Source organism: Anthonomus grandis, chromosome 8 (genome assembly GCF_022605725.1).
Source record: "Anthonomus grandis grandis chromosome 8, icAntGran1.3, whole genome shotgun sequence".
NCBI lineage: Eukaryota > Metazoa > Arthropoda > Insecta > Coleoptera > Curculionidae > Anthonomus > Anthonomus grandis.
Window position 1 is genome coordinate 1,520,973 of NC_065553.1, and position 20,686 is coordinate 1,541,658.

The window sequence follows — 20,686 nt, forward strand, 5'->3', positions numbered from 1 at the left end:
TTAACAAATATAGACATTCCGAATGATGTAAAATACCTATTAAGTTTAGGAGATAAATTTAATCTTCCTTACCCCACTAACAAAGTGCCAATCGAACAGCTGATCATAGACATTGAATACATTTTTGAAAAATTTGATGAACCAACTAGGATTGACTTACGTAATACGTGTATAAATATTATTACAAACCATATTAAGTCAAACAAATTTTGCAAAAATACTAACAATAATTTCAACAAAAGTACAAGTAAAACTATACAATTTATACGTAACCATAAAGAGCTTGTAATCACGAAACAAGTATGACTTTGACCAAAGGAAGTTAATGCTCTCAATGATACTGAAACTTATAAAAAATTAAATAAAAATCCTACCATGAACATTCAAAGTAAAACTAACAAAATTATATCACAACTTTTTGATAAAAAATGATATCGATTGAACAACAAAAATGGTTAAAAATTAATAATGGTGTCGCTCCCAAAATCTATTTTTTACCAAAAATTCATAAATTGGGGACACCACTACGACCCATAGTCTCTTTTACTGGTTCCCCTCTTTACAATTTAACAAAACTTTTGTCCAACATTTTACAACATTTTTTTATAAAAGATGAACGATATGTGAAAAATTCTTTTGATTTCGCTAATTACATTAAAGAGCAAACAGTCCCTGAAGGTTATATTCTTGTATCGTTGGATGTTGTTTCTTTATTTACTAATATACCGGTGGACCTAGTAACTGATATAATCACCCAAAAGTGGCATCTTATCCGGCCTAATACATCGCTAGACCTTGAAACAGTTGTTTTTCTTTTTAATTTTTGTATTGAGAATAATTATTTCCAACATGGTGAAAATTTCTATACCCAAATTTTTGGCCTAGGAATGGGAAACTGCATGTCCCCAATATGCTCAGACATTGTAATGGCACAACTACAAGATCAGTGTATTTCTGAACTATCTTTTAATGTACCTTTTTTCTGTAGGTACGTTGATGACATAATCACGGCAATTCCAAATAAAAAATAAAACGAAATTCTATCAGTCTTCAATAGTTTCCATCCACGTTTACAATTCACTATCGAACAAGAAATTAACTGTAGTCTTCCATTTTTGGATGTTAAAGTCATAAGATCCACAGATGGTACCATAAAAACAGATTGGTATCAAAAACCAACTTTTTCAGAACGCATTTTAAATTCCTATGACACACAAAATAAATGTAATAAAAAACTTAAAACATCGGTGCTTGAGACTTTCTAGTCCAGAATATCATAAAAAAAACCTTCATTATGTTCAGACAATTTTAAAGAAAAACAACTACCCCCTATCAATTATTAAAAAAATAATTAACGACACCGAGAACATTACTCAAAATATTACACGAAACAATGAAAATAATCAATTGGCTTATTTCAAGATTCCTTACATTAACACACTTTCTCATAAAATTAAAAAGACCATACAATCAAAATCTGATGTTATTAAAATCTCAGAAAGAAGTGAAAACTCGGTAAGAAAACATTTCTTTACGAAGCTTAAAACTAAAGACGCCTTTGATTTACATTCTAACATTATTTATAAAATACCTTGCTCTGGGTGTGATGTGTGTTACATTGGTCAGACGGGTAGATATTTGAGGCAGCGCCTATACGAACATGAGTATGATTGTAGGAATTTAACCCTTAAAAAAAACCCTACTGCTTTAGCTGAGCACAAAATGAATACAGGACACAATTTTAATTTTGGCAAGACTACAATTATGGGCCAACAGCAGCTTTTTAAAAAGAGACTTCTAGCCGAAATGATAAACATAAAAAAACATAATAATGCGGTAAATAAAAGAACGGATATAGACAATCTAAGTTCCTCTTATTTTAATCTAATAGATCAAATCAAAATGTAAACTTTTGGTGACTGTTTTGGTTCTTATCACTAAAAAGAATGCGTCTATTGTGTTCTCGCATACCCGGTTTTTCTGGCTAGATGCTAAATTATTATTGTACACCGTAGAATCAATTTTAAAGCAACTGTCTGTGATACAACCCATCAATTTAAACCGTTTTTGTTAAAAAAACAATATTTTATATCTATGTTACCTGTGTGTCCTGTAAACATGATTTTTTATGACAAGCAAAATCACACTGTTATGTAAGCAATTTTATAATTTTTTTTTTGTTGTGTAATTTTTTTATTTCAAATCTAAGATTTTGTTGTTTTTTTTTTTTTGTTTTTCTGTTTTTTTCTTTTTTGGTGGTATCAACATAACCCCAAAAAGTTAAATTTTGTTTATATATAATAATCCTTTTTTATTGTGTCTTTTTGTTACCTTAGGGCCCTGATGAAGCAATAAAATTATTGCGAAACGTTGGCCAGTACATAAAGTGACGTTTGTTTTTATTCCTTCGATCCCATCCCACAACTAAACTCAAGATTTCTTATTATCATAATTATTGTTACTAATTAGGACTTTATACCATGTAATTTATAATGTTATGTATTGCTGATTTCTATATGCTCGGTTAAGCAAACAGCCCTGGCTGCCCTTCGCTGAGTTTAATAAAAAGCCGTTTATTATCATTATTTTCGCAGTTACTGGACCCTGGTTGACAAATCTGCCTCCGAGTAAGATTTTTTTCTTTGACGAATATTCCTAGTATTTCGTTAAATATTCTCAATAACAAGGGTTTGCAAAAAATTATCTTAAACAAAACTACTCTACAGGGTGTTTAATATTGCGACAAAAGCAAGAGGAAACACATCAGCTTGTTATACCAGCAGAACCAAACTAAAAAATACAAATATTTACATAAATCTCTGACCAAGATGCACGCAGAAGCGGAGGTCAATTAAGTTGGACCTATCCGCCCCTCCCAGTTGGATTTTTTTTCTCAAAATGCTAGCGCAGAGAACTTATATCTAGCGCAGTAGTTTTTAAAAGTTAGCGCACTATCCCTTGCAAGAATATCGATTTATACAGGGTGTCCCAAAATTAGTGGACGAAACGCGAACCCTGTATTCTTTGGTCAAAAATAACCTCACTTTTTCCTATAAACATATATCGGCAAACGCTCCCCAAGGGAGCTACGCCCCTTTTAAAGGGGGCACCTGAAGATGGTTTTTTCCACTTATTTTCGAAACGGGTAAATATAAAAATTTTAAATTTTGGTATTCTCCCAATTTTAATATGCTGAATTTAGTTGTCATTTCATAATTTTCTTTATTTAGTCAGGTGCGTATCATTTAGGGGGTGAGCCTAAAAAAATATTTTAAAAAAAATTGTTTGCAAAGTTTTTGTTTTTTTTTCTTTAAATTTTAAAAAGATAAAGCTTTTTACGTAAAAAAGTACCTCTTGGTCAATAACGCTAGGAATTACCATTTTCGAGAAAAACGCATTTAAAAATAACGCTGCATAGTATTATCGTTGATTGAATATTTGGGAAGATACGCAATCCTGTGTTAAAAAGTGTACCCGGTCGACTATCGGATTGCCGTTCAGTTTCGTGCACCGTGTGGTGCTGCCGCAAAGCGTCAAATCTAGGAACGATTTATTTTAGCTGCGTGGACCTGGCTTTTTGGCTTCTTTGAGTCAGGTTTTCAACGACGATGGAATCTCCGGTTACGCGGCCGTGTTGGATATTTTTTTAAGATATGGGATGATGCTGCCAACTATGTTTTTATTATTTTTTTTTAAACATACAACACGGTGTCATTTATGTAGTGGTCAAGTGATAAGTGATATACTTAAGGGTGGAGGCATATTGAAATTTCTTAAAAGTTAAATTTTATAAACAAATAATTACTTACCAAAATATGTTTTTGAGACAAAAATTAATACAAAAATATATATAAAAAGCTATTTTTACAAAATTACCAAAAAAGTTTAATACAAGTTATAATTCCAACAAACATTATGTTTCCTTCATTTTGTGTTCAAGAGGGTCAAGTTTTTAAATAAAAAGCCCGTTGCACTTAATTAACTAAAAACTAATATACAAAAAATATGTGGAACAAATTTTAAGATATAAGTAGGTTTCACGTAAATATTATAAAGAATAATTTAAATAATTCATAAGACTTAATACCGATGGTAATATAACTTCTTGATCAATAATTTTTTGTAAAAAGTAACCCATTTTGTCATGTGATTCAATATCTGAAAAATTGTGCAGCCTAGTGAGATCTGTAAAGTAAGGGGTTGTGAGTGAGGATGTTAATAGAAATAGAAAATAGGCCACATTTTAAGTTTTAAGCGACACAGGAAAATTCTCAATTACCAGTTGTTAGAACTATACTTAAAACTATAAAAAGATACCTAGTAACAAAAAAAAACATTTTGTTTAAAGATCCCGCATCACGGTTATACAGGACGTCAATAGAGGTGGTCAATTAGAGGAAAGTTGAGCAATATAGTGTCCTTTTATAATAAAATCTAAATACTTCCTAAATTTTGCAAAAAACTGAAATTTGGCAAAATCATTTTATTTTTTTTCTGGCGTTATTTCAAAATATATGACAAAAGTATTTATTAAATGAATAAATTATTGTGACCACTTTTTCTCGCCTATACGATGACACCTTTAAATTTAAAATACGACGTTCTGTCTTTAAAGAGCCATCATCAACTATGTTTTTCTTTGTCGGCGCTATATTGACCATTTGCAGTTTAACGACGCGGGAATCTTTGGGCGCCCGGCCGTTTTGTTATTTTTTTAAGACAAGGGCGATGATGATAACAGCGCTTTTATTTATTTTGTTATTGCCGATATTTAAATGCGCTGTGATCTCGCATAAATAACTAGATAAATGTGGTGGTTAAGTAATGTATTGGAAGGTGCTATCTCTTACAACTTAAATTTTATTAACAGATAATAAATTACTTACCAAAATCCTTTTTTGAGACAAAAATAAATAAATAAAAACAAAAGAAAAATTCAATAAGCTTTTATTTATTAATTAGAAAATTAACAAAAATATTAAATAAAGGTGATGATATAGGTAGGTTTCACGTAAATATAAAGAGTAAATTAAATAATTAAAGATTTAATATCTATATACGATACTATAGTTTTTTAGAGTGAATAATTTATTGCAAAAAGTAGCCCGTAATGTGATTTTTGACAATACGGGTTTGTGAAACCAGCCAATATCTCAAAAACTGTGTAGGGTAGTGAGATCTGTGAAGTACACTTTTTTTGGACAAAAATACTGAAAAATAGATACCTTTAACTGAAATTAATATAAAAATAAAATCGCAAAATTTAAAAGGTTTTGAATAAGGGTGTAACAACACTATAAAATATAGAAAATAGGCCACATTTTAATTTGCAATACAGGCAAACACTTAATTACTAATTCTTAAAACTAGAAAAAGTTAATAAGAAAAAAAAACAAATATTTTGTTTAACAGTATGAAGGGTCTCATCGCGATTATACAGGATGTCCAAAATAAGGATGAGCAGTAAATGGTTTAATTAGGCGAAAGTTGCGCAATATAAATGCAATGATTGAATAAATGCAATCTAAAAATTGGAAAAATGCCAAATACTTCCTAATATTCAGGAAAAAGGTGAAATTTGGCAAAATGGTTTTTTTATTTTTTTCTGGCGTTATTTGAAAATATAAAATAAAATCATTTATACATTGTTGTAAACACTTTCTCTCATTTACAAGTTAACATCTTTAACTTTTAAATACGACGTTCCTTCTTTAGAGAGTCATAATCAACTTTGTTTCTTCTTGTCGACGCCATGTTGGCCACTTGCAGTTTTGAATAACCCTTTTAATTACTTTATCAACGAGGTAATTTCTAGCTAGTAGTTGGAATCATCCCTATTAAATATTATATACCTCTCTCTCTTTTAAATACAATTTAGAATTTCAAAAAATTCAAAACATACTTTATTCATAAATACATGGTACCTACTTGTTGACATGGTACTTTTATGATATAAAATAGGCACATTAATCGACATATTACTAACACATAATTTAAAAACAATACACAATAGTGGGTTCAACATACTAGTATAAACACAAAATGTATTTTCAATTTCAAAGCAAGACGACTTAAAATTTTTTTAGAGTAACATCACAAATTCTAACCTTTACATCTTTACTAAAAACTAATTATATACTATTGGCCTATTCCTAACTATCTTCAAAAAATTCTAATGCTATAAAAATATTTGCTTTTAAGAAGTTTCGTTAAGGACTTTTTAAAACGAGGAGACTTTTATGACATTTGGAAAATGATTAAAAATTTTTATGCTCAAGTAAATAAGAGAATTCTTAGTTCACTTTTCGGGATGGGCATTGGAATATTGTATTTTTTTCTGATATTATAATGTTTTAAGGAGCCATTATTTTGAAGATACAATTTATATTTTTTGTATATTAGTCAAGCAGACTCAACAATAAACAAGCAACACAAGGAAAGTATCTTTAAATAGGGGTCTGCATGTCCTGTGGAGATAAATGACACATATATTTAATGGCTTGTTTTTTAAAAACAAACATCGAGTCAAAAAGCCGTTTACTAATGCAACTCCAAAATGTTATTCCATACTGTAGGTATTTTTGTATAAGAGTAAGTTCCAACTTTCGACAAAAAAAATATCAATCTCAGTTCATTTAAAACCATTGTAACAGCATAACATCGTCTAGCCAGTTTTTGCCTCCTGACATATCTCATTAAAACTTAGGTTTATGATCGATAACAATTCCAAGAAATCTGTTAAAATTATTCACTTCCAATTCTTTGTTGTGAATCATGAACTGCTCTGAGCATAAAAACTTAACAATTTAGTCTTATCTATGTTTAAAGACATCAAATTAGCATCAAACCACTGTTTAATCATTAATAAATCTTTAGAAATTGTTCTAGGTTAATGTGCTTTTATTATTGTCCATAAGATAGTGGTGTCATCTGCAAAAATAGTGAAGAATCCTCTTATCTGGAGCGACCCCAGGTCATTTATATACAATAGAAATAAAATAGGACCGAGAAACGAACCCTGCTTACTACACAAAGTTCAGACAAACTGCCATTTGGCCAAACAAACTTTTTTCTGTCTAACAAAACAAAATTTTAACCATTCTAGAGCAACTCCCCTAAACCCATATCTAGAAAGCTTACCGAGCAATATTCCATGGTTGACACAGTCAAAGTGTTTAGAGAAGTCGCAGAATACCGCTGCAGCAAAGTGACCTTCTTCAAGCTCAAATATAATCTCTCCAGGAATGAAAACATTACTCGACATTCATTTAATATGTTATTTTTTTTAATTAGGAAAGCTACCATTCGTACTATAACCAGTTTCTCAATAACTTTAAAGGCTTTTTAGGCTTTATTTTTATCTTTCTCATGAATGAATTTCATCATGAAAACAATTATTGAAAATACTTAAAACACTAAAGACCATAAACATAATATATTGATTTAAAATTTTCTTAAAGTAAAAAAAAGAAAAAGAGAAAATGGCTCTCATAGACATGAAGAGACAGTATTTTTAAGAGTTCGGATTGATTTTTGTAGATAAAATAATTTAAGATAATTTTCTGTGAGGTTTATAATTAGATTTTTTTAAAGATTTTCTAATAAGATTTTGAGATTCCCATATTAGGTTGTTATAAATCAAAGTCTTAATTAATATACGCACACTGATTAATTTTGCCTAAAGAAGCCATCGTCTCACAAACTAAACACATTTACATATATCTATCTATTTGTGATTATGATATCCAAGAAAAATTTTTAACAACTACCAAATTGCAATACGGCAAACACGAACCTGTGCAAAAACTCTCCCACACGACTCGGATGATCGGCCGATTACTAATGAGAAGCGACGGACGAAATTATTTTCGCGCATACTGGAGAGAATCGCCATCTATTTTTCACGCATATTTGCGGTCACGTTTTAGCCCATAAGGTTGCGTATCTTCCCAAATATTCAATCAACGGTATTATTAATAACAATTTTTATTAAAACTCAATAGCACGCTTCAAAAGTAAATTGACAAATAAAATTGCAAACAAATAAAAATACTAATTTATTTGAGGCAAATGTTCAAACAAGTTTCCGATTTCCTGAATGCATAACCTGTATCTTTTTTGAATGTTTTAGGTCGATCTAAGAATTTCAAATCGGTTTTCTCTTATTTGGCCTGCAGCTGCGAGAATTCGCCTCTGAAGCTCTTCTGGAGTATCAATTTCGGTGGCATAAATAATATTGCACATATTACCCCAAAGATCATAATCCAGAGGATTAAGGTCGGGCGATCGTGCAGGCCAGTTTATTGGACCACCTCGGCCTATCCATCTGCCTGTAAAATGATTATCCAGCCAGTTTCTCACCTGTCGGCTGTAGTGAGCTGGTGCCCCATCGTGCTGAAAAATCATTTCCAGCCGAGTTTCTATGGGAACATCGTCCAGTAAATCTCTGAGATTGTTTTGAAGAAAATTTAAATAATGACGACCAGTTAACCTGTGTGGCAAAATAATTGGGCCTATCAATTTATCTCCTATCAAACCCGTCCATACGTTAAAGGAAAATCTATGCTGAAAGTTAGTTCGTCGAACTACTCTCGGATTCTCGATGCTCCAAAAATGAGTATTACGGTTGTTAAAGGCCTTACTAGAAAAAGTTGCCTTATCTGACCACAAAATTTTTTGACGAAGATTTGGGTGATTTAAAATTCAATGACAAAAGTCTACTCGAGCTGGAATATCTTCTTCTTCTAACTCCTGAACCCTTTTATAATGGAAAGGATGGTATCCTAAAATCTTAGTCATTCTTCCAATCTGAAATTATTTTTAAATATTTTAAATTGCATAGGAAATAAGCCTAAACCTTAGTAAGCCACTAAACATTCCAGTTAGTCGTCAAAAGGATTTGTTTTGGGGTGTTTGATGTTTGTGATAAGACTTATCCAAGTAAATAAAGTAAATAATAATAATAATAGTAATTAGAGTATTTTGAAATGAATTTAATGCGATCCGACGATAATAATTAATAACAACACTATTTATACCAATCTCAATTTTTAGTTATAAGTACTTTAAATTTAATTTTTTGGATAACAAAATAGGTACTTAATTATTTATTTATCATATTTAATTTTACTTACATTTGACTTTGGGATATTGGTAATCTCTTCTAAGGTTATCAATGATATTTGAGGGTTTTCTTCAATTAAATTCAGTACTTCCCCATAACCATCATTTGCAATTGGTCTTCCTTGCCCTCGAGCACGTTCGAAGGATCCATATTCAAGTAAATTTCTATGAATTCTAACAAAAACTTTCCAATGTGGAAGCCTTCTTGCAGGACAAATCCGCCGATACTCTCGTGCAGCGGCATGTGCGTTTCCATGGCAAAACCCATACATAAAATGAATATCTACTTTTTCACGGGTCGAAAAGTCTTCCATAGTTAAAACGATATTAACAATTTGAATGCAAAATGTCAACTAATCAATTACAACAAATGTTAATGTCATTATTTAGTGTGTCAATTTTTCCCAAAGCCTGCTACTAAGTTTTCATAAAAATTGGTAGTGAAAATAATACTATGCAGCGTTATTTTTAAATGCGTTTTTCTCGAAAATGGTAACTCGTAGAGTTATTGACCAAGAAATACTTTTTTACGTAAAAAGCTTCAAATTATTAAAATTGAAAGAAAAAAAGACAAAAACTTTGCACACAATTTTTTTTTAGGTATTTTTTTAGGCTCACCCCCTAAATGATACGCACCTGACTAAATAATGAAAATTATGAAATGACAACTAAATTCAGCATATCAAAATTGGGAGAATACCAAAATTTAAAATTTTTATATTTACCCGTTTCGAAAATAAGTGGAAAAAACCATCTTCAGGTGCCCCCTTTAAAAGGGGCGTAGCTCCCTTGAGGGGCGTTTGCCGATATATGTTTATGGGAAAAAGTGAGGTTATTTTTGACCAAAGAATACAGGGTTCGCGTTTCGTCCACTAATTTTGGGACACCCTGTATATTAGGTGTTTTGTGTATCTTATGGTTATGGTGAGTTTGTGTTGATTTCCTTTCTTCGGGTTACATCATTTTATTTATTATAGGTCTGATGATACTATAGTCGGGCGAAACATGTAACCTTCGTCGTTTTATCAAATGATTCTGTGATGCTGAAGATTTTGTGTTTTTCCCTTTTATAAAAACGTATGGCCAGCATCTTTGGGAAAATGGATGCATAAATATTATCGAGGGGTGAATTCTGGGGGTAGTTTGTTTATATCGTTTATTTGGTCAAAAACTAATACAAGTTATATAAGGCTACTTAATAATTACCGTATTACTATTTTTAAAAAAGGATTAAATAACTAACAAACACTATACAACTACAAACATATGTATATTATACAAACAAAAAACGAGACACAAACCAGAAAACATGAACATTTTTTTAGATATAACAAAGTGGTTTATACAAAATATATGATGAAATGATGTTTACAAGCCCTTTTAAAAAAATTTACACTTCCGATTGTTTTGATGTCTATTGGCGACATATTGTATTTGTTTAGACCATTAAAAAATAATGAATTTTGAGCACGTTCTTGAGAGGTATCTATATAAAAATTATTTCTCGATCGCGTGTTATGACCATGTATTTCGGCATAGTTGTAGGTTAATAATATTAATTTCCAAGAAAATCTATGATGTTTCAGCTTATTTTCGAATTACAAAAAAATATTACTTAAAAAATCATGTTTTTCCTATTTTTTTTTAAAATTTCGTTTGATATATCAAAATACAACGTTAATACTGTGCTAAACATCCTGTATATTAATTGGACATATCAGAGGCTATTGGTTCCTTATTGTAAGTAATTAGAAAAGTAAAGCCGTAAAGCACAAAAGGAAGGTAAGAGGTTTTACAGCTTTATGATATATACGCGCGTTTAGTTCCACTGCAAATTTGCTTCTCATTCGGTCGTACAGTCCGCACATATAGAGTCAACAATTTATTTTTATTAAACTATATTGTTCCTTGTACACAAACAAACATACCAAATACGAGTATTTTCTATTACCAGCCTCTTAAAATATATCCCAGCCAATTGCCTCACACAATTAAACACATTATTTACATTCAACTAAAAAAAAAACTTATCGTCCATAAGGATGCATCTGTCCAGCACTTTTAATATTAGTCTTAATGGCAGAGGGCGCCTTATTCATGCTCATAGACTGAGTGCTGGGAGGCAACTGACCCTGACCGGGAGGCCCTCCCGGCCTTCCAGGAGGTGCTACCATCATTCCTCCCGAAGTGGGATTTGGTTGACCATTACCAGGACCCATCTTCAAAAGAAAATTGAAACAATAGAATTTAAACGGCGTTAAATTCCTGATTAAATATAAACTTGATATTGACTAAGTACCTTTAGTCCTTTTCCCATTCCCACCGCAGCAACTAGCATATGAGTATCGGATACGCTGGAGTTTTGTTGTGCTCCACCTCTGTTGGTGCCCTCAACTTCCCATTCTTCTCTGGCTTTGTTCACTATGTCCCAAACGTGAGACACAACTTTTTGGTAAGCGGCTATTTGTTTCTGCGCAATTTTGTAAAGGATATTTAAGTTAGTTAATTAATTAAAGTTGGGTAATCAGTTAAATATTGCTAATAGTCATGAGATGTAATAAATGTAAGTCACTTGACAAAAAGAATATGCGATGGATTTTTTATTATAATTTTCAGGATTTACAAAATATACATCATTAAACTATCTCCTCTATCTAAGTGATAAATATGACTGTGAAAGATATTTCTACTATATAAAACTAAGCTTGGGGTTCAACTACGGTTTTCCTACCACAAGTGTGTAGAAGAAGAAGAAGAAGAAAAACATTAAAAGGTGTGTGAACTATATATTTTAAATGTATTAACACTTTAGTTATCCCAGATTTTCTAGATTTCAATTTGATAAATGCTGTATGGTTTGACTGATCTAAACATGTATGATTCTGATTCAGCAACTAACTAGGGCCACATAGCAGCATCAACGCGAGGTAGTAGTAATCGTTTATTTGGAAAAATACCATTAATGTAAAATTTTACCCTATAAATCATTTACAAGAAAATATTTAAAGGTTACTACCCCAAATCAATTTTAATTTTAGTACTGTAATATTGTCTAGGTCTAGATAAATTGTTATACAGTATGGATTTTAAAGATTTTCTTAATGATCTTTCTTAATAAAGATTAACTTAATGCAACAAAACCTACACACAAGAACTACAGCATCTTAATCATCATACCACAATCAAAAGGCCACACAGATCTGTATTATAACTGAAATAATGACTATCGCAAATTCAATAAATCCTTTTTTTGTAATTGATATGTATTTTCAACAATCCAAATTTTACGTCATTTGGCAGCATGTTGTACAACAGACCCTTGTCAAACAGATCAAAAGCGGTTAAAGACATTCTTATAGTGTTTATATAAAAGAAGTTGATATTTAAAACATTGTTCTATATCCAGCCAATTTAAAGATTTTAACATATTTATTTTTGATTCATATTTATTATAATTTAAAATGGTTGGCATAGCTCTGTTCTGCAGTACTTGTAACTTATGTATATCTGTTTTGTTTTCGAAATAAAGTAGTCTTAGAACATTGAAAGGCCTTTCAATGTTTTAAGAAAGTAGTGAACTTAACTTCATTGTTTGTAAAGATAGATAGACCTTAAACAAGACAAAAACAACATTTTTTTGCCCACCTTAATAATGACATACTCAAAATAATCATTTCAATTTAACCGACTATTCAATATAAATCCAAGGTATGTCATTCCGTCAAAAAATTCAATATTTGCATTATACTAAAATTTCTAGTGAAGTTTTCTTTGTCTGTTTTAAATTTTCCAATTACCATGCCTTTTGATTTTAACAAATTAAATTTAAATTTTTTGACACACAGGCCACACAGCCATAAATAAGCTAACAATTCATGTGACTTAGAGGTAAAAAAGATGACAGTGTCATTAGCAAATTGATGTATTTGGCAAGGTGTCAAGTGTGATGTTATGTCATTGGCAAACAACAGTGGTCCAAGAACACTTCCCTGTGGAACCCCACAAACTGTTTCCACCTTTCTCAGGGGTAGCGGAACATACATTCACCAAACGAAAAGAATTTATTTTCCCTAAACCCTATAGATGTACTCAATCTTGGGACTCTCAGATATCTGGTAGTCTGGTATCTGTATATTGATCCCAAGCTATTCTGGGAAAAACACACTGAACAACTATTACTTGCTATATAATTTATAAAAAACGTATTTCCAAAGTATAATTTCTTATGCAATTTATATTATTATACAACGAAAATGTAGATTACAAGTTGTAGACAAGGCTACAAGGAAAACTGTATGGAGAATTACCTAAATTAGCGTATACTAACGTTGCCATCTTTATTTATTTCGTACTCGTTAAGGAATACAACTCTCAATAATGTACACCTAAAATCTAAGGTATTTTTATTTATTTGAGGAAATATTGCAGCATAAGTTTAATGATTTACTAACATAAAAAATAAGTATTTTTTACAGTAGACTGCCTGGGAATTGTAAGGATTTTTTAAATATGTAACCTGTGTCCAATATTTTTTGTACAGGGTTCTTTACTATTTCAAATTATTTTTGAGTTATTCTTATCCAGAAATCAAAACTATACTATCATGATGTTAATGCTGTGAGACTAATTGAGTCATACCTTCAGGAATGCAGTCAATATGTTGGTTTTATGAACAATGTGTCAATTAATAGAAAAATAAATCATGGTGTACCACAATAACATACATTAATGATCTTCCAATTGTTCACAACATTTAAATCCTATCATTTTTACAGATGATACTAGTAATGTTATCCAGTACTTTGCTTCTGATCCTGTGTTAGACATGATATGTGATAGCAATAATATAATATTCATGATTGGTTTTTTGCCAACAGACTTCCCCTAAATGCGTTGAAGACCAACAAATCAAATTTTAACATAAAAAGAAATTCCCTTAATATTCCAGGTGTGGATTCACACACAAGATTTCTAGGAGTTACTTTAGATGCTAGATTAAACGGGAGAGAACAGCTGAATGTCTGAATCCCCTTGGCTGTCCTGGGGTATATTGTTGGGGTAGATTGTTGTAAGTAGTACCTTAGAGCCCTTCATATACTTACATTTCCTTGCACCTACATCCATCAATGTTTATTTTACATTTTTAAATAAATCTTCCAGTTTAGAACTTATTCAGATATGCACCATTAAAACACCAGTTAAAGTAGAAATATTATCACATATATGACAGACTTTCCCCATACATTCTAGAAAATCCAGTTTTTTGTTGTTCCAGTTCAAACTATCCAGTTTTTTATTGTTATTCCATTCCATATAGCAAAATCTTAAGGCCAAGATATTTTTAAAGAAAATTAAATTATATTTGGTAAATTGGTGCGTTTTATAATTTTGATGAATACAGGGTAAGTAGTTTTTAATTTTCTTTGATGATTTTCAATTAAACTGTAACTGTATCCAGATATACATTTTTAGATTGCCTGCATTTATTTCCTGATTCTGAACGAGGGTTTGTTTTCTTTAGGCATTCCATTTGTTATAGTTGAGATTATGCATTGAAAAGAAAAAACAATGACACTTTCTATGTAACTGTCCAGCACAAGAGAAAACTGGGCAGCTGTCTGACTAGTCAAAAATCTAAAGAGCACTTTCCCCAATCAACTGAGCAAACTCCTTAACACGTTGACTGCCATGTGTATATATATTATACACAGCGTGTGTGTCACTGGCGCCATGTGTATAAAATATATACATAGTTCTATTGATGACTGCAGGCCGCGTGTATACGATTTACGCACACATTACGTGTATTTCTTATGGGTTCTCTATTTGTCCGGCATAGGACTAACATATAATGTGATTGGCGTGAAAATATTTATCTATTTTTTGAAAATATAGCTGTTTTAAATTTTGTATTGCAAAAAAGTGCCCAATAATGTGGGTCTAAGTTGGATAGGATTTTCTTTATTTTTTAGTAAGAAAATTTGGCTTAATGAATTACAAAAAAACATTCAACACATATTGGTGGTTTACCTGGACAGGCATATGTATAAATTTTAGCGGTTGTGTATAGATTTACACACACGGCGCAGATTGATAAAAAATAATACTGTGCCGCGTGTATACATATTATACATGCTTCTAAACAAGGTCAAATACAAAAAAAAGTGTCTCTTGCTACTATATTTGGATCTAAAATCTTCTTATTAGAAAACAAAATTAATAAAACACTCCCGGCGCACCTGACCCAAGTTCTGATATACGCCCGGCAGTCAACATGTTAAGGCAAATGGGGAAAATCTAAATAAGGGCAACCTTAGAACATTGCCATGTATTCAATCTTCTAAGAGAGCAACCCAGAACAGAGAGTTGCAGTTAAATGCTATCAATTGACCACTCACATTAAATCTAATCTAAATTAGAAACCACCAATTCAGTCTATTTTCCTTCTTTAATAATAATAATAATAATAATAATAAGCTTCATTTCCAACAGGTTACATATACCCAGTTACAGGAAAATCAATTAAATATATAAATGTACGAATGCATGAATTGTATTAGATTCATGCAACTAAACTATAAAAGAATTGCTATATAATAAAAAAAAAGTAGTGAACTTGAGAAAATAAATAATAAAAAATCAACACTAAATTAGGATAAGAATCAAGAATTAATTTAAATCAAAAGACCAAAAAAAAAAAATGAGTAAATAAATGTATTCAAGCTAAAAACTAAATAACTAAAAACTAAATAACCTAGCCTCCCCCACTGACCATACGCAGGTGACTCAAAATAAGTGCCAAATTGTCATGGTGAATATCACAAGAATCAGCAATAGTGTTAAAGTTTTGACACATAAAGTGAAAAGGACTCTGGTACAGAATGTTGGACCTGGCTGTGTCCAAGTTAAAAGCTGGACACTGTCTAGATCCTGGGCGTGATAGTCAATTTTATGTTTAAGTAAATTAAACAAGAACTTCACCGAATGCATTTCTCTCCTCTTCGCAAGTGACCGTTCAGTATATCTAGAGAGCAGCAGGTTATGGTCAAAACCCCTTGGAGGATAGACTCCATCATCCTTAAATGCCAAACATTTAAGGAATCGCCGTTGGACTGATTCTAATAGGTGAATGTGCTGGTTGTAAATGGGAGACCAAATGAGGGAGCTGTAGTCCAGCCTGGATCTAACAAATGCATAGTAGAGAGTTTTGGCAGTGGCAGTATTTGAAAAAAGTTTGCAATTTGTAATAATAAAGCCCAGCATGCGAGTAGCTCTAGAAACATTATCTTCGATGTGAGTGATAAAAGAAAATTTTTGGTGAAAGGTGACTCCAAGATCCTTAAAACAGGTAGACCTTGCCAGAGACTCTCCATTAACTGAGTAATTAAATACAACTAGACTTTTGATTCGAAAGTAGCTGTCCACATTACACTTGGAAACATTAAGGTTAAGCCGGTTCAAAGTGCACCAATGGTGTACAGTATTGATGTTCTCTTGCAGTTGACCTCAATCTGATATAGAGTCAATCCTATGGAAAAGCTTTAGGTCATCAGCATATGCTAACTTCAGAGACCCTCATAAATGTTTATTTTACATTGTTAATAAAATCTTAAAATCAGTTTAGTACTTATTCAGATATGCACCATTACAACACCAGTTATAGTAGAAATATTATCACAGATACCACAGACTTTCTATTGTGTACAGTTTTCTAATGTTATTCCATTCCATATAGCAAAATCTTAAGGCCAAGATATTTTTAAAGAAAATTAAATTATATTTGGTAAATTGGTGCGTTTTATAATTTTGATGAATACAGGGTAAGTAGTTTTCTATTTTCTTTGATGATTTTGAGTGCAACTGTAATTGTATTCAGATATAAATTTTTAGATTGCCTGCATTTATTTCCTGATTCTGAACGAGGGTTTGTTTTCTTTAGGCATTCCATTTCCAGAGCAATTGAGGGTGGAGATCAAGTCATTAGCGAAAACGTTAAAGAGAAGAGGGCCCAAGTAAGAGCCCTGAGGAACTCCAGAGGTGGGTGAAAAACAAGCAGATCTAAAGCCTTCGACCACTACAAACTGAGAGCGGTCAACTAAATAGGAGTTAAGGAGCTTTATCAAGAGATCGGAGAATCCAAACTGGCGTTCAAGCTTATTTAATAGGATGAAGTGGTCAATCTGGTCAAAAGCCTTTTGAAAATCTGTTTAGATAGCATCGATTTGACCTCTATCATTAAGTGCTTCACACACAAACTGAGAGAAGAATGCTAGGTTTGTAGTACATGAGCGGCCAGAAATAAAGCCATGTTGATCGTTGGCCAGCATGGACTTAACCTTGGGAAAACTTAATTTATAAAGAGTCAACTCGAATAACTTTGAGAAATTGCACAGAATGGATATAGGGCGGTAATGCTCTATTGTTCCAGCATCGCCCTTTTTAAAGATAGGGCAAACTTTGGCTTGCTTCCAGATATTGGGAAAAATACCTGTGTTAAGGATCAGATTAAAAATGTGGAGGAAGAGGGTCTGTAAGTGCAACAGAGCAGTCCTTAGCTAAAAAACTAGGAATTAGATCTGGGCCAGAGGTCGTTTTGCTTTGGAGACACTTGCTCGCCAATATAATGTCGGTAGTCGCGAGCGCGACGACATCTATGCAAGTTAAGGGAAGTTCAGAGACAACAGGATGATCGCTGGGAAGTGAGTTCATGTATACACTCCTGAAATAATCTCCAAAAGCGGACACAATGCTGTCAGGCATATTGTATGATTGGTTAGAAAGGTTCATTGAGCTGGGGATTTAAGACTGATTACGTTTGCTTCAAATAAAAGACCAAAATTCACTCGGATCGGAGGTTATTTTGTTCTCAATACTATGGATGTACATTTTGTAGGCTTGTGCAGTTAGAGCTTTAATTGTCTTGCACAGAGACCTAAATATCTCTAGATGATGATTAGACTTGGAAATCTTAATATCATGAAATGCCTTTTTATATTATATTGAGTGGTTCTCAGTTGCTAGACTGTTCTTCAGTGAAGGATTTGGGCATTGAAGTAGATAAGAGGCTCACATACCAGCATGTAGCACAGATCACTGGTTCAGCCTTAAAATCCCTCGGGTTTATAGTAAGGTCCACTTCTCAATTTAGGAATATATCCAGCTTGACTGTATTGTACAATTCATTAGTAAAGTCTAAATTAATGTATGGCTCTATGTTGTGGTTCCCCATCTATGATGTTAATGTAAACAGACTGGAGTATGTACAGCGCAGATTCTTAAAGTTACTTTCTGTAAGTTGGATGGAGTATATCCAGTAAGAGGTGTGGAACAGGAGTACCTGCTGAATAGATTCAACTATTTGTCACTAAAGCAAAATACTATTATCTCAGATATTTTTATATAAACTTTGCAATAATAAAATTGATTGTTCTGAGCTCTTAGAGAGGCTACCTCTATTTGTTCCTCCTGCCAATACAAGGAGGCACCATATATTTTATCCCTCTCTTAACTTAACAAATCTGTCCAGCAAAGCTCCACTGTGCCGTGCTTGTGGTATAATCAGATGAATGCTATAGATGTCGACATCTTTAGCAGCACTGAATATGTTTTTAAAAAAAGGATGTGTTCCACTCTTAATTTGAATGATACCTGATTATTTTTCTGTGATTGTTATCATTTGGTTAGTGTGTCTTATATTCTTACAATTACGCTATTGTTTTAAATTTTAAATTTTGTTATCACTCTATATTGGATCTTATATTATTTTTTTATATTATTTTTTTTTGTACTACTTATTTCGATTGTCTTATAATTGGGAATTTTCCTGTTGGACAATAAACTATTTGAATTTGAATTACGCATTATGTCCCCCGAAAACCAGGGAGGGAAACGTCTTTTACGTTTTACCTTGAAGGGTACCGCTCTAGCGAAAGTGTTGTTGGAAGTGAAACAAATAAAAAAAAGCTTTTGGCTCGTGGGGTAAAAAAAAAATTGTATTGTGGCAGTTAACGTGTTAAAACAAATTAAATTACACTTAAACTGATAATTAATACTGAATCCTTACCTGTGCATTTTCATATTGTAAATTTTGTGCCTTATGCTCCAAAGTGATCATTTTCTGTTCCGCTAATGGTTCTAACTTTGTCCTTAAATAATCCGGGACTAAATCATGTGAAAATGTTGAAATCCTACCTTCAGTTACCTGGAGCAATTGCTCATCCCTTTCAGGTGATAACATTAAAGGTAACACTGTGAGATTTCTAAGGTTCGGACATTTGTCATGGCTGAGCACTTTTGAGAGGGATATTAACTATAAAATTAAATTTGTAAATTGGTAATATTAAATATAGTTGTAAAATATATATAATGTTAAATATAAATGTAGTATATAGTGTTCTACTATATCACCTGTCCAGAAATTAAAGCATAATTGTCCATCAATTTGGGCCAGTTGAGGGTGTCATATTCGTTTTCAACTTTGAATATCATAGCTGCCAGAGAAGCCTTCAAGTCATTTACCCTTTGAATGATGGATTCCAAAGCTGATTCTAATTGTTTTTCTTCTCTTTGTTGCATTTTAATAATTTTATAACTATAAGTTTTACTAGTAGTGGAATAACAAAAAGCCAAAAAGGTAAACCCTAACCTCCCTAACCTAGCCTAACCTATAAAAACCACAGAACACAAATATAGAGAAATGTGTGTTGCCTAATGAACAGACAGAAATTCTGTTGACAGCTTTATTGACGTTGTTGACAAAGACGGGGGCATCCATCTTGGGTGGCGTGTGGCGGGAAATTTAAGCTTGATCTATTGCCTGGTATTTAAATTTTAAGTAATTTGCAGTTGCATTACAAAGTTGATGCATTAACTGACGAGTGATGAGATATATTTAAATAGAATTTTATTTTATTTAAAAAAAAACAATATATTTTCATTTTAGAAATACCCACATTTAATTAAAATCATTTATTTTAAATGTTGAGAAAAAATAAAAATTTTGCATCTCAGACATCCCTCATCACTTTAATCAAGAATTAACACATCAACTAAAATATTATTTAATTTAAATTTGGTTCTCAAGACATTGCTTATTTAAGATGTTTAGCTATAGATACTTACCAAAAATTATAAATTGGCCCGATAGATATGGGACTAAATTTTAAATAAAAAAAAACAAAGCTAAATTGTCTTTTAAATGTTTTATTTTAAGATGAATTAAAATAAATTTAACAAAGGATTTTAAAATGCATAAAAAAGTCACAATATATTCTAAATGAAATACTGCAAACTATAAGTATGGTATTAATAACACCTTTTATGTAAAAAATAGAATTGTTGCAGGTATAAAGCATATTTTAACTGAAAATTCTAATTTCTGGAGTTTCAGAAAATTACCTGTTTTTTTTTGTTTCCATAAGTATAAAACATGATAAGAAATATGTAACAAACATACCTAAATAAAAAATTAAACATATATATTTTTTAACCATCTATACAATTGCAATAAAATAAAATATATCCACAAATTATGGAAAACAAAATATAAGCTCTTATAAAGACA

General features: G+C 31.7%; 1 protein-coding gene across 1 annotated transcript; it reads right to left on the minus strand.

The window, feature by feature from the left end:
• Positions 1-4,931: 4,931 nt before the first annotated feature.
• LOC126739526 (mediator of RNA polymerase II transcription subunit 8) lies at positions 4,932-19,797 on the minus strand. Its single transcript, XM_050445272.1, has 4 exons — positions 19,531-19,797; positions 19,187-19,432; positions 11,423-11,593; positions 4,932-11,342 (listed from the first exon to the last, which is right to left on the minus strand). The coding sequence occupies exons 1-4, from the start codon at positions 19,696-19,698 to the stop codon at positions 11,151-11,153; spliced, it is 777 nt and encodes a 258-aa protein (XP_050301229.1). The 5' UTR covers positions 19,699-19,797; the 3' UTR covers positions 4,932-11,150.
• Positions 19,798-20,686: the final 889 nt, after the last annotated feature.

Excerpts from the sequence above, each read along its gene's own strand:
- LOC126739526 (XM_050445272.1), bottom strand. The coding sequence starts at position 19,698 with ATGCAACAAAGAGAAGAAAAACAATTAGAATCAGCTTTGGAATCCATC. Across the intron at positions 19,433-19,530 it reads ATGCTTTAATTTCTGGACAG|TTAATATCCCTCTCAAAAGT; the intron begins GTGATATAGTAG and ends TTAATTTTATAG. Across the intron at positions 11,343-11,422 it reads GAATGGGAAAAGGACTAAAG|ATGGGTCCTGGTAATGGTCA; the intron begins GTACTTAGTCAA and ends TTTCTTTTGAAG.